The sequence below is a fragment of the Centruroides vittatus genome, unplaced genomic scaffold (assembly GCF_030686945.1).
Source record: "Centruroides vittatus isolate TY-2023 unplaced genomic scaffold, ASM3068694v2 scaffold_435, whole genome shotgun sequence".
In the NCBI taxonomy this organism is placed as follows: domain Eukaryota; kingdom Metazoa; phylum Arthropoda; class Arachnida; order Scorpiones; family Buthidae; genus Centruroides; species Centruroides vittatus.
In genome coordinates this window covers 6,903,959-6,927,404 of record NW_027122708.1, presented here as the reverse complement: position 1 = coordinate 6,927,404, position 23,446 = coordinate 6,903,959, and the positions used below count along the sequence as shown (strand labels likewise).

The 23,446-nt window shown below is 26.9% G+C and overlaps 1 protein-coding gene across 2 annotated transcripts; it reads left to right on the top strand.

Moving 5' to 3' along the window:
* The first annotated feature begins 4,969 nt into the window (after positions 1–4,969).
* LOC136989126 (homeobox protein rough-like) lies at positions 4,970–20,553 on the top strand. 2 transcript variants are annotated; one of them, XM_067287227.1, is made up of 3 exons: positions 4,970–5,894; positions 16,872–17,106; positions 20,281–20,553. In XM_067287227.1, exons 1-3 carry the CDS (start codon positions 5,405–5,407, stop codon positions 20,462–20,464), a joined length of 909 nt encoding a protein of 302 aa, XP_067143328.1. In that variant the 5' UTR covers positions 4,970–5,404; the 3' UTR covers positions 20,465–20,553. The 2 variants fall into 2 exon arrangements, with proteins under 2 accessions (XP_067143328.1, XP_067143329.1); XM_067287228.1 differs by having other exon boundaries at positions 16,872–17,116; positions 20,281–20,374.
* Positions 20,554–23,446: the final 2,893 nt, after the last annotated feature.

Below are 23,446 nucleotides of genomic sequence, written 5' to 3'. Positions count from 1 at the left end.
ATTAAGTGCAACTATTCTCTATTTTATTTATATTACATGCTTCACATTATATTATATTATATTCCCTATTATATTACGAGGCTTCAGTTAACTTGTATAATATTTTTAAAAATCTATTCTATACTTTTTGAGCTAGTTTTATACCTACGCAATTTAACATTTTATATATTTGCCCATTATATTTTTGTTTTAAATACGATTTACGTCAAACGAATGTAAATTATTCAATATCATATTTTAATAATTCATGCGTTAAAAAATGAATAAATAAATAAAATGGTAAAAGTAAATATATCTAATGTTATAATTATATTAGTCTATGATAGTTCGTTCGCTCTTATTATATAGCCAAAATGTTTAGACTAGATTTTAATTTATAAATATAACGTTTTATTTTTTAATATAGAAAAATAAATATCGAATATGCAGATTTTAAAATACATTTTATAAATTAAAATAAATTATTTATCTGAAATAAATTCGTTTTAAAAATACTTTCAACATGTAAAGTTATATACAATGTAAGGTAATCCAGTTATAGAAATACGGTATTTATATTATACATAATCAAACAAACTTTGATATTTCAGTGCTTTTCTTCTAAAAGCTATGAAAAATGACGTTAGGCCTGGGTTGAAAAAACAAAATATTCGAAACTAAATTTATAATAATTATTCTTATTAAAGATTGTTTTTATTTTCGTAAATGATTGATAAAGTTTATTCAAAAAATTTATTAGAAATTTAATTAATGATTCAATATTTATTAACAAATTTTTATATTTTAAACAATTTAAATAAGTCTTAATATAAATAATTTAAGGTGAAATTGGGCCTTTTTATTATGTAGGCTTATTTATAATAATTAAAATAAATTTCTATAAAATAATTTATTAATTAAAATTTTTAACAATAAGTACAGTACTGTACATTTGTCATTCTTACACATGACATTTTAATAAAACAATTGCTATTGTTGTTATAAAATTAAAATGCAAACATATATTTACAGTAGAATTAATGGAATATTAACTCTTATTTACACATATTTTATTTAGTTGGATCTATATTCTCTTTGGTATAGACTGATAACCATTTAACAGACAGATCGAATAAATTTAGAGTACCTCTTATAATTATAAACAGATCATTTACTAATGTACAGTACAGTACAAAATAATTTAATTTCATAAAATTTTGCTAACTTATTATTAATTAAAAACTGTTAATTTCATATTATAAAAGACCAATAGGGGAAATAATTTATTAATGAATTCTATTTAGAATTGTATACATTTTCTAGATAAATCAACCTAACTCATTCCTAATTCAATTTCAGATTGCCTCTAGTAGACGAACGTATATCTAACAATGATGAAAGTTCGTGTTACATATTTACATCTCAATATAAAACGAAACAATTTTTATTTTTATTATCAAAATATACAATGCAAAAACACAAATAAAATATTCCTGTGATTAAGTCAATAGTTGTAAATTTATTAAACGATTTATAAAAAGGAAATCTAAGATCTTAACCAGATCAAATTAAATGTTACTTTCATCTTTACATTAAATCTATTTAGTATATTAAAAAAAATGCGTAGGTAAGTATATTTAAGTTGTTGATGAATAATCTTATATTTACAGTTAAAAATATTGATTTTTAATTGTTAATTACAAACTGTTATTGATTATATAAATTGAAATTAGTTCAAAATCAAATGATGATTGTATTTGAAGACATTTTGATTGTAAGGAAATTAAATTCACTCATCTGTAAATAAATATGACAGATTTAACAGAAATAATAATAATAAAATTTAAAGATATGTCGAGAATTTCCCATGACATGTCTTTGTAACTTTACAAAAAAATTCGATATAAGCCTAAGCCGATCAATCAGACGGCATATCTCTAGATGTGTGTTTGCTAGAAGACTAAAAGATTTTTCTTATAGAATTTGACAGTACAAATTTTTGTTTTTCTTTTAATATTATTGACAAAATCGAAACTCAAATCCATAAATACGTCAAAAGAAAATAATCTTCTTTACGTGCGTATCAGTCGATTAAATATGTTATAGATTAGCTTTAAGTAAATAATAAAATAAGACGTATCTAATATAATTTATATCTTGTGATTAATCTGTATATAAATCTATAATTTTATGATGTTTTACAGAAGCTACGTAGGTCTAACTTAAAATTGATCTAAAAAATTGAATTTTTTTAAAGTCATTGTTATATAAATCCAGTTGGACTTACATTTCCGTAAAGAATTTAAAATACGAATAAAAGTAGACACGGGGATGGAAAAAGAATCTCTTATTTTATTTAAATAAACATTTTATGTATTAAATTTTTTAAAAATGTCTTTCCAATCGTTATAGAAATATAAATCAAATGATAAATCGATATAGTTTTAATTTAATTTTTGTAAGATTATCTTTACAAAGCGTATTTTATTTACTTATTCCTACATATTGTTAAAACTGAAAAAAATTTCAATATTAGTTTATTTAGTTCTATTTATTTAAGGTCATTTAAAAGTTATTCTCTGAAAATTCTATCATTTATAGGTTTAATAAGATTGTATTCATATGTAGCTTTCAGACCAAAAAAACATCCAGAAAAAAAAAACACTAATTTAAGTTGATGACAGAGTGTGGCCATGCTTTTTCTGCGGGAGGCCACACCTTGAAACTCAGAAGCATCAGTCAACTGATTACTCAGTGTGAACGTGTGTAGCCTAGAGAAACCTCTATTGTTCGAAGCCGGCAACAGGGTGCCTCTCCGATTATGCTCTGTCATTACTACCTCGCCAGCAGACGATTCTTAAAAACTTTCCATAGATAAAATTTCATCCAAACTGCTGTAGAGTAATACCTTTTTCATTTTAAAATTACGTAGTCAATTAATTAATTGACACTGACATAATATAATTGAATAAAATGTTTATAAACTAATATTCATTCTTTAAAAAATCATTGATAAAGATTATGACATTATCTAAAAGAAAAAAATTTTAATTAAAATTTATAAAAAAAAGTTTTTAATGTAGTCCATATTTTTTATTTAATTTAATAAAAGTTAGTTAATAAAATAACTATTTATATTTACTGTAAATGTGATTCTTGGATTTGAGAAGTGAAAATTAATTTAACAAATAATGGATTTTTAAATATTTTGCTGTATCAATGATTTTTGGGGAAGAAAAAAACTATCATTTAATAGTTAGTCAGCTTCTTATTTATAATTAAATTATATTATTTTTTCGTTTAGAAATCTCATTTAAAACGTTTGCTTTACATTTTTACATTTTATTAAACTTTGGAATATTTTAATTTTTTAAAGATATTTTTAAAGTTATAGGCTAACAAGAATAAATGTTTTTAAATAATTGCCATTATTATATTTTAGGAAAATTATAATATAAAATTTTACAACAGTGAATAAAATATTAGAAAAACATAAAAATTAAAATAAGTACTTAAAGAGAAATGTCAAACAATTTCATATAGTTTCTAAAATTTCATTTTTCTGTAAGCTTAATGCATTATTTCCAGACTGTAATACAATAAAACTTAAAAACAGTTTTCAGATAAAAGAATAATTTTATAATTTATTAGAATTAACACATTATATTGTTATTTTAATATATTTTATCATAAAACAGAAAATCCACGTTAGAACTTACGAGATTTATTTAGATTCAAATTTTAAAATAAAATTAATATTAAATCTATTAGACTAGATTATACAAACTGTATAGATTTTTATTTGTTCTACAATAGTACCGACTCTATTTTTCCTATTATGGGTGGCCTAATATTTGTTGGCCTATATAGGTGTGATACATAGAACAATGCTGTTTCAAGTGCTCAATTCAAGGATCCGGTTTCGAATCGTAAGAGTTTTTCCTTTCTATATACTGCATTATACATTTCATAAACATTATAAATATAAGGAATATTGATCTGGATAATGGATAATATATATTGATAAAGATTTTAGATTGAAAGTGCTATTTGCATTTAGAGTTTCATTCTGTAAACAAACAATTAAAATCTAAACATGGATGTAAACAATACTAAAAGAAAGATATAAAAAATATATACAAATTTAAAATTAAAAGCTTAATATCGGTTCTATTTTTAAAATATTAAAGTTGCATTTTTACATGTAACTTTTAATTAATGGCTTAATAACAATTTTTTTAATAGTAATAATTTAATTATCAAATCATTTGAGAAAAATGGTAAAAATTTGAAAATTTAGTCTAACTAAATTAGTGAAAATGCAGCTATAAATTGTTTAGCTTACTTGTTTACAATGCAAATTTATTCGTATTTTAAGCCTAAACAACTTCATTATATAAAATAGACTATGAAAACAGAATTGAAAATTTCAATTAATTTTAGAGTTTAAAAGGAAGAGAATATCTGATAAACTATGGAACATTTTTTCGGATTTATTCAGATAAATATGTTTGTATACTCATCTTTAAAATTAAATAAATTTTCATTTATTTTTTAAAGAGTTAAATATTTTAACTATTTTTTCCCCCTTGGAATAATTATGAAGAATATGCAAAAATTAGAAACTTTAACAAAATGAATATTTTTCAGCCATAATAATAAAGTTTAAGAAAAACTTTTAAAATCCTTTCTTATAATTTTTCTTTTTTTAAACTTAGTTTTATAGTTTTATATTTTCGTTACAGTATTACAGTTTCATATTTTCATGAAACTTTTTGACAAAAATCTAAATAAGTCTAAATTATGTAACTCCTAAAATGGCAACGTAAAAGGATTATATTTATAGAAGAGGTAAATAATGAAAAATTTTGCATTACTTCCACAATTAATATTTTTCTTAAATTTTTTGGGTTAATGTTGGGCAAGTATTTAAAATTTTGTTCGATATACGAGATAATATTTGTGCGTTGTAGCTTCTATCAGGCAGACATTAGAATAAAATCTTGTTTGCGGAGATCGTAATCCAACATTTGAGCGCGAAACACGGCAGAAGAGAGAAATTCAATGAAGCGAGTTACGTTAAAGCCCTTTAGTTCGACAATTCGGACAATAAAACGAAAAAGTGACGTCACGGAGGATATCCGGTGCGATCTTCTACTCGGTACGTGATCGATTCTCGTCTCCATGGTTACGCACGAGCCGACGCCGCCGGCCAATCAGCGAGTAAATCACCTGCGGCTTTTGGTAAAGCCCGCCGCTTCATCAATTAGAAGTGGCTGTGATTTGGTGGAAGACCAACAAATAGAGGACGCTGTCGTGTTTGATGACTGAAGCGGCTCGGAGTGAAGAGTTAAAAGCGACATTCGCTGCAACTTCAAAAGAGATGGCGATATCGGGTTGAATCGGCATACTTTTAGTATACGACATGTCCACTTCCGTTTCGGACGCGAAAAATGATAAAAGTGACGCATTGAACAAGGAACAAGAAACAGACTCCGAATCGGGAACAAAATCGGATTCTGCCGAAACTGAAACTAGCAAACCTCGCTTATCGGCCTTCACACCAGTGACTGGTGGTCATCACTTGTCTATAAACCCCTCCTTGCTCGGACTATCGGACTATCTGGGAGCCAGGGTACTTCCGTTCGCCGCCAAATTCACCGAACTCTCTAAACCTCACCAAAGTGGAGAAGTGAATGCAGCTCAGCCACTGATTCTTACCGGAAGGACTTCAGCTGTTGGATCAGCTACTGTCCCAACCAGCGATGGAACACCAGGGTCCAGCCTATCTGCTCACAGTCCAGTATTTCGGCCACTTTTTCCAGCGGCAGGATTGTTTCCTACCGCTGATCCAGCTCTCATCTATCGAGGATTTGGAGAATTTCCTCTGGCTCCGACAGGGCTACCACCTTTCTGTAAGTAAATATATTTACTTTTTAAACGTAGGTGATTGCTTAAAGATGTGCTTAACACGCTCTAATACTTAGATATGTAAGATGTTGTAAATTAGATTAGCTAAATATGTAAAAAATATTCATATCAACTAGTACAATTCCTCCTAAGATAAAGTGGGTGCGGTTGTCTGTGTCCCATTCTTCCGCTTATTTATTATTCATATGCTCACGAGTGTCTACAGAGGAGATCAAACCTGGCTACTAACCTATTTTACTTCCTACATGTAGCCTAACATTTTTAAGAGGTTAACCGAAAAGAAATGCTAGCAACAGATTCCAGTAATAAAATTCAAATCTTTGTTTCGACTCAGATTCAGAATGACTAGAGACACGCACCTGAAATAATATCCATCGAGGAATAGCCTTTATATAACGTATTTTAAAAATATTCGTTTTTTCGGCTAATACTTTTGACCAAAAATGATTCTATCTTAAGGGACTCTTGAACTAGGCCTACAAATTGGAGTAGACTCTGCCTGTTTTAGCAAATTCCTAAAAAATTAATTATATTTAATGGTTCAGAATAGTAAAATATGTTAAATATTTTCAATAAGTTCTATTTTATTTAAAATGGAAAAAAATAAATTGATAAATTATGCTAAGAAAATAAAATTTATTACACGAGACTGCTGCATTATTAACTTTGATTTAACATTCACTAAACAAGCTCATTATAAGAATGCAATATAATTAAGGTAACGCATCGTCTGTGCTTGTTAGCAGCATTACGAATGAGTCGGTCATCGTGTGAACAAGGTTAAGTACGAAAGTTCGGGTTAAACAGCTAATGCAGAAAATTATGTATCCCAATTAACCGCTGTCTCTCTTGTCTGGTCGTCTTCCGACGCTTGCCATATGTCGACCGGACGAAGGAAGCCGTGGGAAATAACTCTGCACACATTTTCATTTGTCACTCGAGCGATACAAATCTCTATTCACGTATTAATTTCTTAAAGTTTAATTCGACCAAATTATAAAAGAACATCAGTGATGAGGTCTGTAGCAATCCAAATCTTTCTACGTTTTATTCCATTAGTTTTATTTGAACAGCATGCAATAAAAGAATGCAATTTTCACATATCCTGTACAAAATGCACGGAAGAGTTTCATTTTATATTTACTGTTAGGTGCGAACTATTTTTATATAAGCTCTTGTCGCACTTTAGACGTCATTTTCTGTTGTTGTGAATAAACACGTGTTTCCTCACCTCTAAGATATCTTCATGAAAAAAATGTAATAGAAGAATTGCATATAGACTACGAGTTATTTCCATCTATAGTGCGTGTTTTATATAAAAACAAATCTAGATCTTTGCAAGATAAACTATCATTTTCGGCAAACATATGATCTGGAATAGATGGAGAACCCAGACTTAGATACATCTTCGTAAGACAACTAAACGAAAAGTGGCTTCTCTCTTAGTCATTTCGGTCATTTAAATCGAAATTTAAAAGAAATATATACCACTTTTTTTTATCATTCTTTATTTGAATCGTGTTTATTTTTTTTAAGTCCTACTTTAAAATAAATAAATGATGTTCTTATAACTTATTGAACGTTCGATTTATGTTGTAATATTGTAAACTTTACAGTAGCTATATCTTAAACAAAGTTGACAAATTTAGCCTAATATTTCCGAAATATAAACAAAATTGCAAAAATTACATTCTTGTATTTTTTTTCAACATCTCGAAATGTCGATTATTTACATTCACACAGCATCATGCAAAATTATAAATATTTATATTAAATCTTACGTTTAAAACTATCTTTGAAATGATAAAAATATATAATAAGCTATATAATTATATAAATCTATCGAGCATATTTATTTATATAGATTTATATTATATATATACATGATGTAAATCCATCGAATATTAGATTATGAAATGTTAACATTTAAATTAATAAAATTGCAAAAACGTTTTAAAAAGAAATTTTAAAATTTAACTCAGATTTATTATTTTTAGGCATAACTTTAAATTTTTTGAAATTGTATGTTAAATATTTATTAAATACTTTTCATTGAGCAAGCGGATAAAAATTTATTCAGAAATTTAATATAAAACATAAGCATTTAAGCTTTTATTATTTTGTGCAAGGTTCTATAATCCTAATTGGATAAATATTAGAATAACGTGTAATCGAAGAAATGAGATAAATAAAAGCTAAAATAAAGAATTAATTATGCTTATTTAACTCGCAATTTTTGAAATTTTAAACCAAATTCTGAACTGCTTTAGAATTTCATTTAAACTTTCAGAAAATACGGATAAAAATTTCAGTTTATTTGCTTCTTTTTCTACTGAATTTAGCTGTTTTTATAAACCCTAAAATTGAAAGGTTTTACCGCTTGAAATAACTTAAATCCTAATTATAGTTTACCGCATTTATATTTGAATAGCAAAGCATTACCGTTAAAACTAACTGTCAAAACTAGATTAGCACGTTGGCTCGCAATTACAGGAAGGAAGGCATTATAAGAGGTTATTTTTATACTAACATCCTTTTTTTCGTCCCTCTACATCCGGTCGAATTGCCCACCCTCTCTTTATTTTTCATTACCTCAATTAATGCGAGTCCACATGGTGTCGCTGGCCCGTGGCATCATTTCCTGGCCCACGGGGAGGAGATAGAGATGCGGTAAATATCTAATGGGCAAGGGCACATCGTGCGCGTGGCATTTCACCCCATCTCCTCCCCTTATCATTCAAACGGTAGCGGAACTACAAATGAGAAGCTCACGTTGCGTCGGTAGGCGGACACATTCGGACAGATGCTCCTATAGAACAATGTCTATTGTCTACTTTCCGCTCGCGCATCGACAATTGTAATTGCCTATTTCATTGTATCGTGTTCGTACGAGATGGCATGTTACAATTCAAAATTCCAATAATGACAGACATTTTTAATGTTTGAACTGTTTGATTCCTCTTTCTTTAGTCAACGGATCTAAAGAATGAGTAGGCTCTAGTAAAAAAAGATGGAAAGCTTAATTGTTCTATTTTGACTAAAACTAAATAAAATATAGTCGTATTTATTTCTATTTCTTCAGACTTACTATTGTTTGCGTTAAGAATAGAGATACAAATATCTCTAGAATGTTTTTTGTAGCGTTGAACAGTTCTATATTTATGTTTTGAATTATACTAATGTTATTAATTTAGCATACATACTATCTTAATTATTATCACATTAACTAGGACTCGAAAGTACTGTACTGTACCACACAGTTCGTTATAGACACGAAGTATACTTTTCCTACTTACGATTCCTTTTTAATACTATTTGATTCATTTAAAGTTTTATCAAAAATAGGCTTATGACATCTTTCAACTTAAAACTATTCATTACACGCAAAACCTTTATGAATTAAAATATATAGCCTATAAAATTTAATAGCCATTGATATCCTTATGGTGTGCTGTATTGCTTTTCGTTCTCCTATATTTTCCAGAACTTCAATTATCCGATTAATTTACCTATACTAAGTAAAATCTTAACAGTTCTTAATAAATATGATATAAACCTATTTCTGCTTTATTTATAAGCGCGTATTTATAACATTAAAATCGTCAAAATCTGCATATTTTGAACATCAAAAAACTTGAATTAGAATTAAATTTTAATCAAAAATTCAAATCCTGATTAAAATTTCACGAAACAATGTTTAAAAACTTTATAGTTTAATTAAAATCTATAAAAGTAATCTTCCATTTTGTAATAGTGCAAGGCCTATTATAGTATTCTATCTCGTCTTATAAAACTGAGTTTCAAAACGAAAGAAAAATAACTTATAAAAATATTAATATTAAAAGTTAATATTTTGAGTGGAAAAGTATTTAGTTTGTATATAAGATAATCCACTGAGGAGGGAAATGTAATTTCCGAAATGCATCTTGGTAAAATAAAGTTGTTTGTTGGTTAGTGATTACGGCCTCTGTGGATGTGACAATTCCTAGAAAATTAAGGTGTTTTGACCGGTCTTATATTAAGATGCTAAAAATTACTTTTTATTAAATTAGTCTAAATTTTAGCTGTCGATTTACACACTAAATATAGAATAACTTAATTTTTTAAACTTACCTAAACCATTGAATTTTGCTGACAAAACGAAGTGGCATAGATAAACATTTTTGGCAATTAAACTGATCTAAAATTAATAATGTTAGTTTATATGAAAAACTTAAAATAGTCTTGATTAAATTAACAGTTTAATTATTTATTCAAGTAATTAACTCTTAGTCTAAATGAACTTTTCTCACGCTCCAGTTAGAGCTAGTCCAACAATAACATTGATCGAATTATTATTTTATCTTCGTTATTTAATTAAAAATTCAAAATAAAAGTTTCGATAGAGATATTTTCGTATTTTATTTAAATTATATCCAGAAAATTCATATAAATGTTTTGTTATAAACTAGCAAAATTGATACGAGAAAGCTATGTTTAACATTTATAACTTATCTAAGGACCTAGTAATTAAGTAACAGAACCTACATATTACATTTTTACTGTTTTATTTATTAAATATAATGTTTTATAAAGTTATATAGGGTTTTAAAAGAAAAAAAACGAGTTTATTTTATCAAAGCGAAAGTAACTTAAATTTATCAAAAAGCAGAAGTATGAAAAAAGTAAGGTATTCAGCTCGTCTTTATGATCGAACAATGCTTTATTTTGTACTGTGTAATCTCCAATATGTAATCTTTTTCTTCATTGATCAAATTTATTCTAATTTACGATATAGCCTACGTCATTTAGCCTCAATTTTTATTACATTTTTATTTGTTTCGCAACTGAATGTAACTTCGGAAAATTTTATTTTTAAGTGATAAATATGTATCAACGTGATGATAGAATCTACGTAAAGTCTTTTGAAATAATATTTTTGCAGAATATGTTCATATTTTACAGGAAAGTATTGATGTCAAGCCGCTGGAGATGTCTATGAAGGTATTTCTTTTTATTTCAGCTAACGAATAGACAACACCAGCGGCTTGACAGCAGCAATACCTTCTTGTAAAAAACAGTAAAATATTGCTTTAAAAGACTGTTTCACTGTTTTTTAGAAGAAGGTATTGATGTCAAGCCGCCGGAGTTATCTATTCGTTAGTTGAAATGAAAAGGAAAAGCTTCAGCATCTCTCTTCATAGGCTACATAGTTCAACGCTACTTATTGATGAAATATCACGCTAACCAATACAACAAAAGTAAAATTAGATCATCAGTTTTCTAAGCTGTAAAGTGCTAAAAGCATTACATAATAACTTCAGTCTTATAAATATTTCTAACTTCGGAAAGTTAAATTTAGCCTTCTTTATTCCGAGATGAGTCTAGGGTATATTTCATTAGCAAATTACCACGGTGCTTTATTATAGTGTAGATGATGGATTGTCTATTTTAGGGGAGCCTTCTGACCTAGAAAATCTAGCCCGGAGCTTGTCTGACTGAAGTTCATTTCGACAAAAATGCCTTCCGCTTCCCTCAAGGTGGATCGGGAGGTCGGGGTACGATATCCAGCTGTTAGAACTTAAGAATAGATGAAGGTCAGCAACGTTCGTTTCGAATTTTAACATTTTCCTTTCAAAATTGAATCTTCGCCTTCATACGAAAAGACAATAGATTTGCGATTTGTTTTCACCTGGAATTTTTTCCTGAATATAGATTTGTTTCTATTTTACAACCGACCGAAAGCGAGAAAATTTATAACCGTAAAATGTTTTTATAGTTTAAATAAATATCAGAATTTAAATTTATGCTATTTGTAACTTTTTCTCGAGACGGATAATAGAAGATATCAGCGTTACACCACTTTTTAAATAATTAAATCTATATAGTATTTTACAATATTTAACTTAATAATAAGCTTGAATATTCGTTAACTTCTTTTACTTTATATAATTATGAAAATATTAAAAATAATAATATGTAATAATGCTCTTAAGGCTATTCTATCTATTTATTTTGCAATAAAAGTTTATAAATTCTGGGAAATCTAGTAAAATCTTTATTATTTCATTCATTTTTAGAAATTGAAACTTTCAAACCATCTTAGCTTGAAAGCCTGTCATTAGATTTCCTATATATTTTAAATACTGGCTGGCAAAAGTATTTATATTTTTAAAAAGTCAACGTATCGTAAAATATTAAATAAAAAGGCCAACAGAACAGACCCTACATATTTAAATTACCTTTATTCTCTACATTTGCATCTAAACTACTCGTACGTTCGCGGAAGTATTCAATACTTCAAACACTTATATTATATCAATACTGTAATAAATCGTAACAAAATAGCGTACTCGTATTTATTTAGCTCTTTAATTGTTAACTTTTAACACTTAACTGTATTTCCTTTCAATAAAAATTTTACTAAATGAAAAAGTACAGTACCAATGTGTGAAATTATCAAAGAATCAAAAGGTAAAGACTATATTTTATATACAATACACTTTAATGAGCATGAATATTACAAAATATTGCGAATATAAATGCTATTAAAAAAGTAAATACAAAAATCTGATAAGTATTAAATTTTTGAATTAGATCATGCGATCTTCATGCTATTATGTTTTGCTTATATCTAATATTTGTTATATTTATTACACGTTAGAAAAGGATTTTTATTCTCATCAATTTGCCAAAGGTTTGATAGATCAATTCATTTTTCTTCTCCTAAGCCTTGGAATGATAAAAATAAGCCTACAACATATGTGTTAATACTATCACGAATAAAAATGTAATAAGCTATTTCAATTACTAAATAAAGATGAAATGCATGATCCAAATAAGATGATATCTTAACGTAAAATTTCAATTCTATTCGAATTTCACAGACTCTTGTAAAAACATGGAGTAAATTGATAAATTCATAGTTTTTCCGATATAAATTTATTGAATTAAATCCAATACTTGCAAGTAGAAAACTTGCAGATAAAAGCCTTGCCTAAGATAAGATTTTCAAACTATTTATTTTTTTAATGATCAAAAAATATTTAGAATGCAAATTAAAATATTTTACGTACTGTACAGTACAATGTAAAAACTATTAATACTTAAAATTAAATAGTATTAAAGCATTTTTTTACAATTTAGAGTAGACATTTAAGATTTTCTATTAATAAAATATTTAAAATATTTTTATAAAAATATAATATAACGGATTAAATATACGAATACGGTCTTAAAATGCTGAAATTTTGCTACTCTGTTGTACTGAGATAATTTGATAAATTTAGTTAAAAGTTAACATTTTAAAACAGATTATCGATGTTTCAGTATGTAATTTGGATCTAAATATTGAGAACAAAAAAAAAAAAAAATAGCAAAAATCACACTGATATAGACCTCGTGGGATTTTTGTTTATTAGGGCTGTGATTGATGATGATAGAGAAAAAGATAGAAGCACTGATAAACCGAGGATTAGTGTAAGTTTAATAAATATAAAATTATTAAATTACAAATTATAAAATTATTTTAATTTAAAAAGCTGAATACTAAAGTTTGTATTGTTCTACATTAGTCGCGAATTCATACTCAACGCCTCTCTGCTGTGTAATTTGTACACTTGGCATATATAAAAAAGAAAAAAATTGCAGAAGGGGAGTTTCTCTTGGAGAGGAGGCACACTCTGGGGCTTATACCAGTAACTGTAGGCCATCATTTGTTTTAATCTTCAAATTAATAATGTATTTTCATTCCCAGTGGAAATGCAATGATATCATTAAATAAATAGGTCTACTTTTATTCAATTTGGCAATTTTTTTCTGCTTTAGTTCTCTTAAAGGATATAAATGTAATGTCGAATATAAGATCTGATCGCTCGTATGTTACTAAAAGTTCATTTTTTATAATTTAAAACGCATGTGAGAAAAAAGCAAACAGTTTTATATGTGATGTAATCTACTAATTTCTAATTCTAATAGGTTCATTTTTCAAGCTTTCAAAATCAGCCTAATTCAGCAATTAACATTATCGGAAAAACGTCAACAGAATTTTATTAAAAAATGCTTCAATTTATAAGATTAATTTCGTTCCTTTGGTAACAATTTCTGATTTTCAAAGTTCGCTTACCGTGAATAATAATGGTTTTTAATGATCTTCCCAACATTTGTTAAAATATTGTAATTTAAATTTGAATGATGATACGGACCAAGAAGTGGACGTTTGATTGAGTTTCTTTCTGTCAGAATAATCTAAAATGCTTAATAGACAAAGAATGATGTATGTATGAATGTATATTAAAGATATCGAATGATTTATAATCGCATATGGCGATATAATTAAATCTTCCTTGAACATAATCGGTAAACAATCGCCTGAAAATGTTAATCAATTTTATTTTCTTTGTTTACCTTATTTAATCGAAAATAAAATCCGACAAATTTTCAAATTATCATTACTATAACAATTCTTATGTATCAAGTTAAAATAACAACGTTTAACATGCAATTTTAGTTCTGTAAGCACCGTCTTCTTCATTTATTTTTATGTTATAATTTAATTATAACATAATTTCAATGTTAATTAAGCATAAAGAATAAATAAGCATTAAGCATAAAGCATGATTTAAAACTGTGCTTAATTTTATTATTCATACTCTTTAAAAATATAGGGGCTAATTGATTATCGTAATTTATTATTTTACCTTATTTCGTTAAACTAAATTAACTATTATATAATTATTTTAAATTGATAATAAAACTTACATTAAACCGATTAATTGAATTATAAAATAGCATATCAAACATTTATTAAATAAGTATAAAAAAGGTTAAGATTAAAGCTAATTCGTTTTTATAAGCTTAAAAGATTTATTTTTTAAATAATTTCTTCTTTTTTTAAATCTTAAAATCATCTTTAAAGTTGATACCGAGGAATTGTTTAAAGAAAGTAAACTGTCGAATTAAGTTTTTTTCGATATTTTAAATAAATTAATTAGGTTAATAATTCTCGCATTAATGAAATTTCCTTCAAAACTTAAATTGCTTAGAATTCGAAATTGAAATTTGTTAATTAAATTAATTTAATAAACGCGATGAAACTGCAGATAATTACCATTTATAGACTTAACATATTTAGGTTTGAAATTTTTTTATGATTTTCAAGAATAGCCGAACTTAATAAGTAAAATTTAGGCATAAATTTATATATTTTTTGTATCCTCATAATGAAAGTAGTAATTAAATAAATGCAATTTTCATTTCCATTTTTTATTTTTTAAGCACTTATACATCTAAAAATAATTGTTATAATAAGACTAATTGAATAAAAAATGATAAAAGGTAACGTAAATTAAGCGGGAATAACAAATTAAAAAACATATTTCATAAAAATAAATTTAATGAGAATATCATACGAATCATATAAGTAAAATTAGGCTATTTTAAAAATTATTTTAAATCTATTATCTCTTTATTATGAAAGTAATAAAAGGAGAGAAAGCTACTGGAATGTTTTTTGTTGATGCTCCAGGAGATGATAATAGAATTGTTTGTGAAATGGCCTTTCTTTCTTCTCAAGTGAAGATTTGCTAGCTTCCTTCTATAAATAGGGTGTTCAAATATAAGAAGAGCTATTTTTATTGTTATAAAGATTGTAGGCTACTTCGTTTATTACTATATCAAACTGATATTATTATAACTTTATTAAAGGAATATGGATAGCTTTATTAGTCGAATATATTTTTATCTCTAATTCAACTGCATCGAATAAATAAAGAAAATAGATAATATATTTATTTCTTATTGCAAAAATATAGTGTACGAGAAGTTATTTTATATTAAAACCTTATAAAATAATCGCCGTTTTTGTTATAAAGCGCATTATAAGTGATATTTAAATACAGTATATATATATATATATATAAACTATAATTGATAAATATAAATAAGTTAAGAATTTCTAAGTTTCTTTGACAATTTCCGAATGAAACAACTGCATTTTTTAAAGAGAAAATAGACAAATTAATGACTACAGTTGCTCAGAATTGTCTTGTAATTTTTAACAGTAGATATAATGTAGACATATAGTAACCAGTGCTTTAAAATAATAGCAATTTTAAGGAAGATTTCTTATTGAATTAAATAGTTGATATCTTTCAGAAGATAAAAACTACAAATATGACGTACCGTACAGTATTTTTTTCTGTAGTAAATGCAGATGAAATCTTCAAAAATAAGCTTAATATAATTGCGATTTTCGTTAGAAAATGTGATTTAAATATTGCCAATTATTTTATATAATTTTATATAAATAATTTACATAATTTAATTTGAATAAGTTTTTATCTAATAATTTTTATAATGTTTTTATCCTTATTAAATTATCAAAATATAAATATAATTCTATTTTATTGAACACGATTGTTTTATTACTGTAAATCTTATAATTTTTAAACTGAAGTTCAATCGTAATTTTTAAATTTACCTTTTTAATAATAATAATAATAATAAAATATTTTTAAAAATACAAAATAATTTAATTAACCATTCTTACGTAAGTTTCGAATATTAAAAAAGAAACTTGTGTGGATAAAAAAGGCAGTTTATTTAATACAATAATTACAATTTGTTTTATTCTTTAATGAAAATTATTATAATAAAAATTGAAAGGATACTCGATATTTTTCTTTCCGTAAAAAATCATAAAAATTATTTATTTAAATAACAACGAATTTTTACAAAATTACAAAATTTTAAATATTTTAATATTAATTTATTACTAATCTCATTTTCTAGTTTTTTTTCCTTAACAAACAGACGAGGGATAAAAAATGTATTTATTTAGTTTTTTCATTTAATTTTAATTAAATATTCAAAAACTGAGACATTTATTTAAGATAAAAATCCATTTAACTTGATGCAAAAGCATGGTTTAGGATTTTAATAAGAGGATATTAACACTAATTAAATATTTTCCTATCGTGTAGTCCATCGTAGAAGACGTAAAGATGGTCGCCAAAGAAGACAGAGGACGACTTTTACAAGTGAACAAACGTTAAGATTGGAGATGGAATATCATAGAAATGAATATATCAGTCGACCTAGAAGATTTGAATTAGCAGAAAGCTTGGATTTAACGGAAACTCAAATTAAAATTTGGTTCCAAAATAGGAGGGCAAAAGATAAAAGGATAGAAAAAGCACAAATGGACCAACAATATAGGTATTAATTAGTAAGCATTAATTCTCTATAAACTCAAGTTTCTTTTATTTTTTTTAATTTGTTGTAGACTTAAGTAATTCATTGTATTACTTTTTTTAAAACTAAATTTATATTTTAATTACTGAACCGGTAACTAACTATTCCTTGAAATGAAAAAAAAGTCGTTCTCTGGCTTTGTTAATATACCCAACGATTATTTCTTCGTTAAAAAAATAACAATTTGCATGTATTAAAATGAATTACGATGACTCCATTTTGTTAAAACAAATGAAGCTATCGAATTATTCCTTCCTTCGGCGACAACGAAATTATATTATTTCATAACAAATCCATTTATTTTGTAGAAAGTAAAGAGAAAAGAAAGAATTTCAATTATTTTCAGCTTCTTTTTTTTCCTATAGAATCCGGCTTACCTAAATTCCCCGATAGCTATGACTATAATCAATTGTTAGCAACGACTACTTTATTTTTCTTCGCTTTTCAATGAAACTCGGAAAAGATAGAATAAATAAAGATGGAAAAACAGGCAAAAGATTCCACAGATGACGTAATTACACATTAGAAAGGTACACCTGCGCCATCTCGCAGCACGACTTGTAATTACGCAAGGTGTGCGCGTGAAAATACGTCTGTATTTTTTCCGCCTCGATCCAGATTTTAATTAAATTTAACTCCCCCTCTCCTATAAGAATAGTGGTATTTTTATTCACCCATTTTTTACTCTTGACGACGTATAAGATTCAATTTCCTTTCCTAAAAGAAGTGGGTTTAAAAAATTACCATGCGTTTAAGCGAGAATATCACCCACTACTTAATTATATTCTATAAAAAATGAGCAAATTTTGGTGCAATTTTATCCTAATTACTAAGCCATTAATTTTTCTTTTTTTTCTTCCTTTTTTTGATCCATAACCTTTCTGTCTAAGAGGAAGTTAGAAAGAACTTATTGCCTGATATCTTACAGCGAAGTAAAATTTGTTTAATGTAATTTATAAAGCGTTAAAAACGTTCTGCAGTAAAAATTCGACAGGAAAGTACAAAATGTTTCTATCGAAATCTTCCTTTGTATTACTCGCGTACGGTTTTGCATCCATCTTTTCAGCTGTTCTACAGTAACTTGTCTTGACGTGATAGCTAGCATTATGGCTCGATAGACCAATATCTTATTTCCAGTGCGCATGGACTACTCAATTATTGAGAGGTTGAAAAGTCCTGGTATTAAATCGAGTGCATGGGATACTTTGCATAGTCAGAATAAAGCTTTTTCTGTCTCAAATTATAGTCTTCATCCTTCGTGTGAGGTTGAACGATTTTGGAGATGAGAATCACATCTTTTATCTTTAACAGCTATATTCTGCTTAATATTAAGTTATGAAAATAAGTCGCCAATCACTTAATATCGAAAATGGGATATTGCAAATGGGCGATATATAAAAACGGAAATAAAAATTAAATTTCCATTATTTTTTTCCTTAGAATTCATAATACAAAATCTCTTATCCTTCGTAGGCCATAATTAAAAATATTCATTAAACAAATCTTTTGGAGAAAAATTTTTCGAAAACAACTAGCAGCTTTTGTCCATTCATTAAATATATAATGACAATCTATATTTTAATCATAATTATATATTTTCCAACATGTCTTAACCCCGTCTAATTGAAATCGCCTTAGAAGGAGGAAATTGTCACTAATGACACGTGACTAACCTGGAATTAGTTGTAGCCCCAATCTTGATGTCTGCTGGAGTAGAATAGTGGGTGCTTTATCGCTATGGACCTATTACTCTGTAATTAATATTAATGTCTATAACCGCCCGATTAAAGTTTCATGGATAGCTAGTAAAGAGGCAGGTGATTTTCCTCGTCGGCTGATGTCTATATTTCTCCCGCCCGTCTGTTAGGTGTGAGTGTGTGGGCGAGCCAATTACATCAAAAGTGCTACAGTCGAGCCACGTGGTAAACGATCCCTGGTGACAAGGTAATTATAACTGTCGACGAGGATTCTCGGCACCATTTTTTCTGTCTTTCCTTCAATCACGTGATCGATGGGGATTTCTTCTGTCCGATGAAGGATTTTCGGGTAGTATTAAAAATTGTAGTGCTTCAGGTGTCCAAATTCAGACTTCACACAATTTTCATTTTTTTCTTTTTTTTTTATAATATTTCTTTTAGACGTACTGTACGGTATAATAATTCAAAAACCTGCCGTATTTAATTTGCAAAAATTATATCGAAAGTTTTTTTTATGGTTAGAAAATTTTCTTATCCCACTCTCAGCTGTAAGATAAAGAAAAATAGGCTATGAACATTTTTGCATCTTTTTTATTTGCTCGCAGGAGCTCCCACGCTATCCAGTAATTAATGAATGCTACATTCAATAATAATGAATACATGAAGATTAAATGATGCTCTGAAGTTTTTTTAATATCGCCGAAATAAATGGTTAAGTTTATTTGTCTATGTAATAAATGAAAGTTATCTGAATTTATCAGATCACATTATGCTTAACAAAAAGTCACGGATGTGCTGATTTCTTACTTTATTTTTTCGGCAAATTTTAAGCAATTTAAAATGTTTTTAAATATTAAAATTGATTATCCTAGGCCTACTTATTTTTCAGAAATTATTTATTATTCATTATATTTATATTTAAAGAAGTAGTTAAAGTCAAATGTTGCATTATTGAATAACATAATATACAGTAATACAATCGTCAAGTATCCGTTTTGATTGTTCAGTTTGAATAAATAATAATTATTAATTGGTTAAATAATAAATTATAAAAAAGTTCTAATATAATAGTATTTGAAATTGTAATTTTAACTTTTTTAATTTTTTAATTAACAAAATTATTAAATTAAGTAGAACGGAATTAATAGATTAAAATAAAATTCTTTTAATTAAAAAATAATTATAGATTGTTTATCTAATTTTATTTCCTTGTAAACGAATTAATTTTGTTTAAATTTAACACGGAAGAAATTAAATATTGTTATTCTAGGAAATAAGCTTATATTGGTTAAACGAAATGCACTTTTTCTCGATGAAACAATAAGTAGCTCGTGATTTAGTTTGTCTGTTATTTATAAGTTTGCATTTCCTCAACAGTGTAATGAATTGTTAACACGATAATTACATCAGCTTAATAAATTTCATAAATTTTTCATCGCAGGTGCATGGCACTAGCCACGACTCTCGGATCTTTGTATTCTCCTCCAGCGGCCAGCACTTCTTCACCAGTCTGTCCAGCTTTTTGTGGAACCTGCTATTACAAACCAACTGCTACTACCCTCTTACCTTCTAGTTCCACTACGCCATCTATTCTTACGTCACGATTTTCAACATTCCCCGATTAAAGACGTGATTCAATTTCGATGTGATTCATTTATGACGACGATCGACGACTGATAGCATCACGATTGTGTGATTTCATTTTTATATATGTATATTATATATATATAATATATACATATATTGAACTGTGTCATTCCCATAAAAAAAAGAAAAGCTTTTAATCAAAGTTTTGCTTCAAAATATTAAATTATTTATTTATTTATTTATTTTATACCTTAAATATTATATTAATAAATAAAGTAAAATCTTTGTTACGCGATTTTAATACTTATGTGCATAGACTTTATTTATTTTTATATTTAATATATTTTTATTTTATCGTGGGATTTTGCTTTAGCATTTATTTATTTAACAAAGCGAAAGAGAAAGTCCCTTCTAAAATCGCGGGTAATTGAATTATGTTCTTCACATGACAACCTATGAAAAATGTCGGATGTTTACCTCTCTCGCAAATTATCAATAAAATATTTAGTTTATAAATTCGTAAATATTTATTAAGTACATAATATAAAGCGTTAAAAAAACATTTTTATTAGGTTGTCATGCTTATCACTTAAATCGACAAACGGATATAAAGTATACTTTGTACAAAGGCAACTATAAAACGTACAGTACTTTGTTAACGCGTCATGTCTAAAAAATCGGTTGACACTTATGAAGTTTTTCGGAATTTTAATCAGAAATTTGTCACGTGAACATAGAACTTTCTACGAATAGTTTTTTTCTGATAGTCACGTGAACGCCGGAAAGATTAAAATTTCGAAAAGTTCTACAGTGGAAACTGGAATTAATTTATTTGTGTCTGTATAAATATTGCACTGCTTGTAGTCGACGCCTAGTCACATTTTGTTTGACAAAAACTGGTGGTATTAAAATATATAATCATTATCTGTTGTGTTTATTTCAATATTTAACAAAATGTAAAAATATTTTCGTGTACATGTAGATTTAATTTTATTTAATTAGCTGAAATTAAAATTAATTAAAAAATTGTCCATTATTTAATTCAAATGACAAATTCAACAATAAAAAATATTTAATAGGAATGGAAACTTTTTAAAACAGTGTCTGTATTTTATTTTAAAAGCCGAGATTAGTGATTCGAGAGTTAAAACTGTGCAGCACCTTATATAAATTCTTATTGTAAAGAGTAAATAAGTTTAAATTTTATAAAGGCAGACTCAAATATACTAATTTTATCAATAAGATAAGCGATAAGTCATATCGCAGCATAAAATATCATGATTTGTGGCACAATTGTCTGCAATTCTTACATTTCTGCAATGGCTATAATCAAAATTTGGATTCGTGCTTTGTCGAAGGGGGAAAGTGTTATAGCACGCGATGGCAAGGTCAATTCGGTTAATCATCTAGTCTGTAAGGTTGGGGATTTATTGCATGATTTAATACGATAACCGTTCATCAAAAACGTACAGGCGGGAGTGTGAACACCTGCGTGATCTAGTCCGGTACAAATAACCTCTACAAATAGCCTCTCTGATGCCTCATCGATTCGTACTTCAATCGAACATTTAACCCTGCCCATTAACTACTTTTTACTTCGTCGTCTTTCTTGTTACCGAACCATTGGCAATAATCAAGATAAACTACATCCCATAGAAATTTTAGACATGAATATTTCATTTAATTCTATAGTTTTTATATCCATCATCAAATAAATCCCTCGCTTACGACACTTTTACTTAAAAAAAAAAGGATCAAATCTTCGATATAAAAATGTAAATACGTATTATCTTCGTTTAAAAATAAATTCACAGACATCTATTTTAAGATCGGTTATGAATATTTGATTATTGGTATTCTTAGAATTTCGTATGAGGTGATTTTCGAGTGGGAAATTGTTCAATTATAATGGAATTGCCATTATCTGATCGGAGAAAGGCAATCTGGATTAGGAGAAAATGATAGAAGTGTAGATGGCAGAACATTAATATTACAGACTTCTATCCAGAGTCGAATATAAATGTCTTAGTTGGATTTAAATAGAGACATTCGTCCCATGATTAATAATAGAGCATAAATATTCCAAGATGAGACTTTTTATTTTGTTTCAATAAACTGCAAAAGGGGTTGGAATCTTTATTTATTTAGTATTTTTAAATTTATATCATTCTAATTCCAAATATCAATTAATTATCACCCAAATATTTAAGTATGTTTTTTTTAAGCTCGAACAAATTAGGATTTCATACCAAATGTCTGAATATAGACTACATAAAACTATTTTTAAGTCAGATAATTGGAAAAATTGCTGATATAAAATTTTTCATTTAGTTCTAAATGCATAAAGATTTTGTATTGATTAAAGCTAGTAATTTTATTAAAATATATTGCACTCGTATCATCTTCCCGATGATATACGATCGTATGATCATCTTTCTGAATTAATACGGCTAATGTGATCTCGATAGATCGATACATATAGTTTTACATTAGTCATTCTTGAGAAAAATGATAAACTTTTGTGTATGTAATATTTTTTAATTATAATATAAAGTATTCTACTTTTATTTATTTGTAAATAAATATGTCAATAAACCTACATCAGAAATAAACAGTTACGCGTAGTGGAATTACTGTGCTTAACTCGATCATTTTCTTTAAGTAAAAGATTATGATTAGAAAAACTTTAATTATTAATCAAACGGAATTAAATTAATTAAACATCTACTTGTTAAAATCTAGAAATTTCTATAAAATTATTGACAATATACATATTCTTTTTTAATATTGTAATTTCTGTCAATCATTTTTGTTATTTCTATTGATGACATAAAAAATTGTTATTATTCATTCTGTTAAATGTATAATAATAATTTTTTGCTTATGTTAAATGAAATTCAATCATGCAAAATTCTAATTGAATTCAATATGATTGAACTTTTATTTTATTTGTCAAACAATTTAACAAAATCTTTGATTTATAACATCGTACTTTGTAAAATGTAGCGATGAAACTATTT

What these genes read in the sequence shown, in the direction of transcription:
- LOC136989126 (XM_067287227.1), top strand. Translation starts at nt 5,405, where the DNA reads ATGTCCACTTCCGTTTCGGACGCGAAAAATGATAAAAGTGACGCATTG. An exon ending in GACAGGGCTACCACCTTTCT is followed by an intron (nt 5,895 to 16,871) that starts GTAAGTAAATAT and finishes CCTATCGTGTAG; the next exon opens with TCCATCGTAGAAGACGTAAA. An exon ending in CAAATGGACCAACAATATAG is followed by an intron (nt 17,107 to 20,280) that starts GTATTAATTAGT and finishes TTTTCATCGCAG; the next exon opens with GTGCATGGCACTAGCCACGA.